Genomic DNA, 3,447 nt, shown 5'->3' with positions numbered 1-3,447 from the left:
TAGTTTATGACCACTGCTTTAGGACATTCACTGTCAACACAGAAGCTCAAATGTATATGGTAGCTAAGGGCACTTAAAAAGGATGGCCTCCACTTATCAATTACTTTCAATTTTAAGTGTACATGGGAAAGTCACTGTTCACCTACTGGCTAAATTAATTCTGTCTAATGGACCAGCACTCCGACCAGCCTTACTCTTATGTCCTCATGATGGTGCCTTTTAGGATTTAGTGAAAGGTCAAAAGTGGGTGGACCCATGAGGAAAACAATAAGCAAGGACAACCCTCCCTTTACCATAGTTTGCCTCATATTGATGCACCCCTATTATCCTGTCACAGACAGACACTGCCTTAGCCCATAGCAAGCTAGTTAGTGCTCCACGTGATGAGTTCCCTTCCTGATGCCATCCATTCTCTTACTTCACTGACAAAACAGTTCAAAGACCAGGCAATCCCTGGCAATTCTCCTCTCCCTACAGGTCTCCTATATGGCCTTGAAAGAAGCGTAATGACCAGTGGCAGCTAACAGCAGACTGAGGAGACCTGGCTGTTGTCAAAGTGCTCACCATGGCTGTTCCTGTTGCGGCTGATACAGTCAATTCTCTTAATGATGTCTTCTCGTGTCTTATTGACATGAGAGATGTTGGGGTTTTTTTACTATTCCATCACCGGAGGCAGCTAGGATGAGGTTTACTAGCATTGGGCAGGGACTTCAGAATACACCTACTGGCCCGTCACCAGATGTAAACCATAGGCTCACTATATATGGTGTAGCTCAGGCTATACTGGCTTAAATGCTGGAAGTGTTAAAATTTCCACAAGAGGTCACTGTGGGGGCGGGCATCAGTGATGTCCTAAAGAAAGAGGTGGTGCCTCCGGAGAACCTGCAGGTAGGCTACGGACTCTTGCTACAACACACCCACAAACAAATGGGGAAGATACCAGAAGAAAAGAGACAAGGGCCCATTCACGAATGCATCGTTTGGGGACTCAAACAGCCTCCGATGTGGCACTACAAGAAATTAAATGGTTAGCCCTACTCCAGAATAAGAAAGGAGTTATGTGCTGTGCTAGGACTTCAGGAGCCTCTTCAGCAGGGCACCTCTTTCAGGTTTTAGTATAATCACCTAAGCACTCCCTATTAGAGAGAAATGGGGGAAAATGTAGAGAAAAATGTAATTTGGGAATGGACCCCACAATGTAACGAGCCCCCTAGAGCTCTTAAAGAAACCTCTAAGTGTGTTTCTGTCACTGGGACTCACCCACCCTGAGTGCCCCCCCACACACACATGTATCCAGGTGGGAGAGAAGAGATATTGGTGGGGACCAAAAAGCAACAGGGGCTGTGTGGATCCACATGAAAACCTCATCACTTTGAGCTTCAAATCACAGCAGATTTTTGTGTGAGAATGCAGTCATATGTAATGATACCACTACTATTTTACAATTATGAAAAGAAAACCTGATTTTTGAATAGGAAACCAAAGATTACGTATTTGCAGGAAGAGCATGAAAATGGTCAGTGGATCTGGTCAGTGGGGTTATCATGAGGGCAAATACACTTCCCCTCAAGTAAAGCATTTTGAAAATAGGAAATAGCATGAGTATTTCTTTCCACAGTAAGCACAGAGTGCCTCAATCACAAAACTTTCAGCACTTCAGTGGAATCTGAATCAGAAAATACCATAGGTATAGTCTCTCCCTAGACCACCTACTGCACTTGTTTAACTGAGACCTTAGTTATCTCCATGTCTGAGAACTGCTGGAAAATCAGATGGTCTTGAGAGAGTAAGTTCCCAATAATAAAACTTTTTAAATTGTCTTATATCTGTGAGATGTGCTAATAAGCATTTTTGTGCCATTTGGAAAGATGCCAGTTGTGGCAAACAACTGTCAAGCCTTCTGTGGCAGAGCCAGGAACTTCATTCACGATGATTAATTCAGGGATGCCAACAGTTGCTCTTTTGAAGACTTTACCTTTTTGCCATGGTCATTAAAAAGCAGTGCTTTTCATGCTCTGTGTGCTACACGTGTGCTTCGTGCAAAGAGCTGTGAAACTGCCACAAGATCCTGGCAGATGCTTCAATTACTCCCCTCACAGGGGTAAGGACTCCTCTGACTTCTTCTTCCCTTTCCTGTGAGGACACAGGACAGAAACGCATGTCTCCTGCACATGTTCTCAGGTGAAAGGGGTAACTAAAGGTGAAATCAGGGAAGACAGAGGAAGAAGGGGTGCAAAACACATTCTGTTCAGTGCTGCAATGCTTGATATTTTCGTTTGGCATCATTCCAGCTAAACATGCAGCATCCTGTGCCCGCACTCTCCGCGCATTTCACTTTATTAATGCAAAATACTTCCGTGTAAGTTCGGTGTCTTGCATGTTCCCACTCTCCTAAGAGGAAACAGTTAACAGAATGGAAAAAGAAAACAACAAACCAAAACAAAGCAAACCGAAACCCCGCCCCAAAACAGGAAAGGTGTTGCCCTTATAGGTGTGGTCACCCTTTAGGTGGCTGCTTCCTGAGCCACCGCTTGGTTCTCTCATTCTCTCCCTGTTTGAGCTGCTGTTTCACCAGAGATCAGCTCTGCACGCAGCTGGAAGCTGATTCCAGCCTTCATCACCCTTTGGTTGATTTTTGTTTTCGCTAGCAGCAGACGGAACTCAGGAAAGAGTGGTGACATCGTGGCCCTTTGCTCCGAACACACCTTTTGCTACACTCCGGCCTCAACACAACTCTGACCTGTGAAAAGAATCAATCCAGTCTGAAGTAAAATCCTGGTGATTAACTTCTGCTGCCCACGCCAGGAGCAGGCACTGACACGCAGACACCGAGCAGCGTCGGGACAGCGTCCCTGGCCTCACACCGCCAGTGGGGTTGGGGGGGAACACCCTCCCCAGGCAAGAGGCGCTACTGCCCGCCCGCCCCCCGCTGCCTTCCCGCCTTCCGCATGCGCGGTTCCCTCACCCCCTCAAGCTGGGGCGCTCGGGGGGTGTGACTGCCCCTTCAGGGAACCTCCCGCCGCCCGCCATCAATCCCGACGGATATCCGACCACCCCCTTAACCACGGAGCGCCGCCGGTCGCCGCCGAGCCGAGCGTGCGGTCCGCCGCGCTCCCCCCTGCGGCTGCTGTTGCCTCCTTGTCCCGGAGGAAGGGGGGGTGTCCGTGGTGGTGGCGGGGACGCGCCCTGTTGGGTTCCTGTCATCTTGGGGTGCACGCTCCGGGCAATCTGCCTGTGAAATTCGGCGTGCAGGTTGCTGCTGTCACCACAAGGATCGATCCTGGGTGCTGTAGAAAGGGAGCGCGTTACTTAAACCTCATACATGGCAAGAGGGTGGTGCACAGGAGCACCCTTCAAGACAAACTTGCTGTTTTGTTTTTTTTTTTTTTTAAATGCAAATGGTATTACAGCTTTATTGGCAATAAGTAGTGCAGGAAAACTTTTAAG

The 3,447-nt window shown here is 48.1% G+C and overlaps 1 protein-coding gene across 1 annotated transcript; it reads right to left on the bottom strand.

The window, feature by feature from the left end:
- Nucleotides 1-2,474: 2,474 nt before the first annotated feature.
- On the bottom strand, nucleotides 2,475-3,220 carry LOC115598114 (basic salivary proline-rich protein 2-like). Its single transcript, XM_030448128.1, has 2 exons — nucleotides 2,966-3,220; nucleotides 2,475-2,740 (listed from the first exon to the last, which is right to left on the bottom strand). The coding sequence occupies exons 1-2, from the start codon at nucleotides 3,202-3,204 to the stop codon at nucleotides 2,725-2,727; spliced, it is 255 nt and encodes an 84-aa protein (XP_030303988.1). The 5' UTR covers nucleotides 3,205-3,220; the 3' UTR covers nucleotides 2,475-2,724.
- Between the last annotated feature and the right edge of the window lie 227 nt (nucleotides 3,221-3,447).

Source organism: Calypte anna, chromosome 3 (genome assembly GCF_003957555.1).
Source record: "Calypte anna isolate BGI_N300 chromosome 3, bCalAnn1_v1.p, whole genome shotgun sequence".
Taxonomy (NCBI): domain Eukaryota; kingdom Metazoa; phylum Chordata; class Aves; order Apodiformes; family Trochilidae; genus Calypte; species Calypte anna.
Note: the sequence above shows the minus strand (reverse complement) of the source record. Positions and strands in the feature narration are given on the sequence as shown.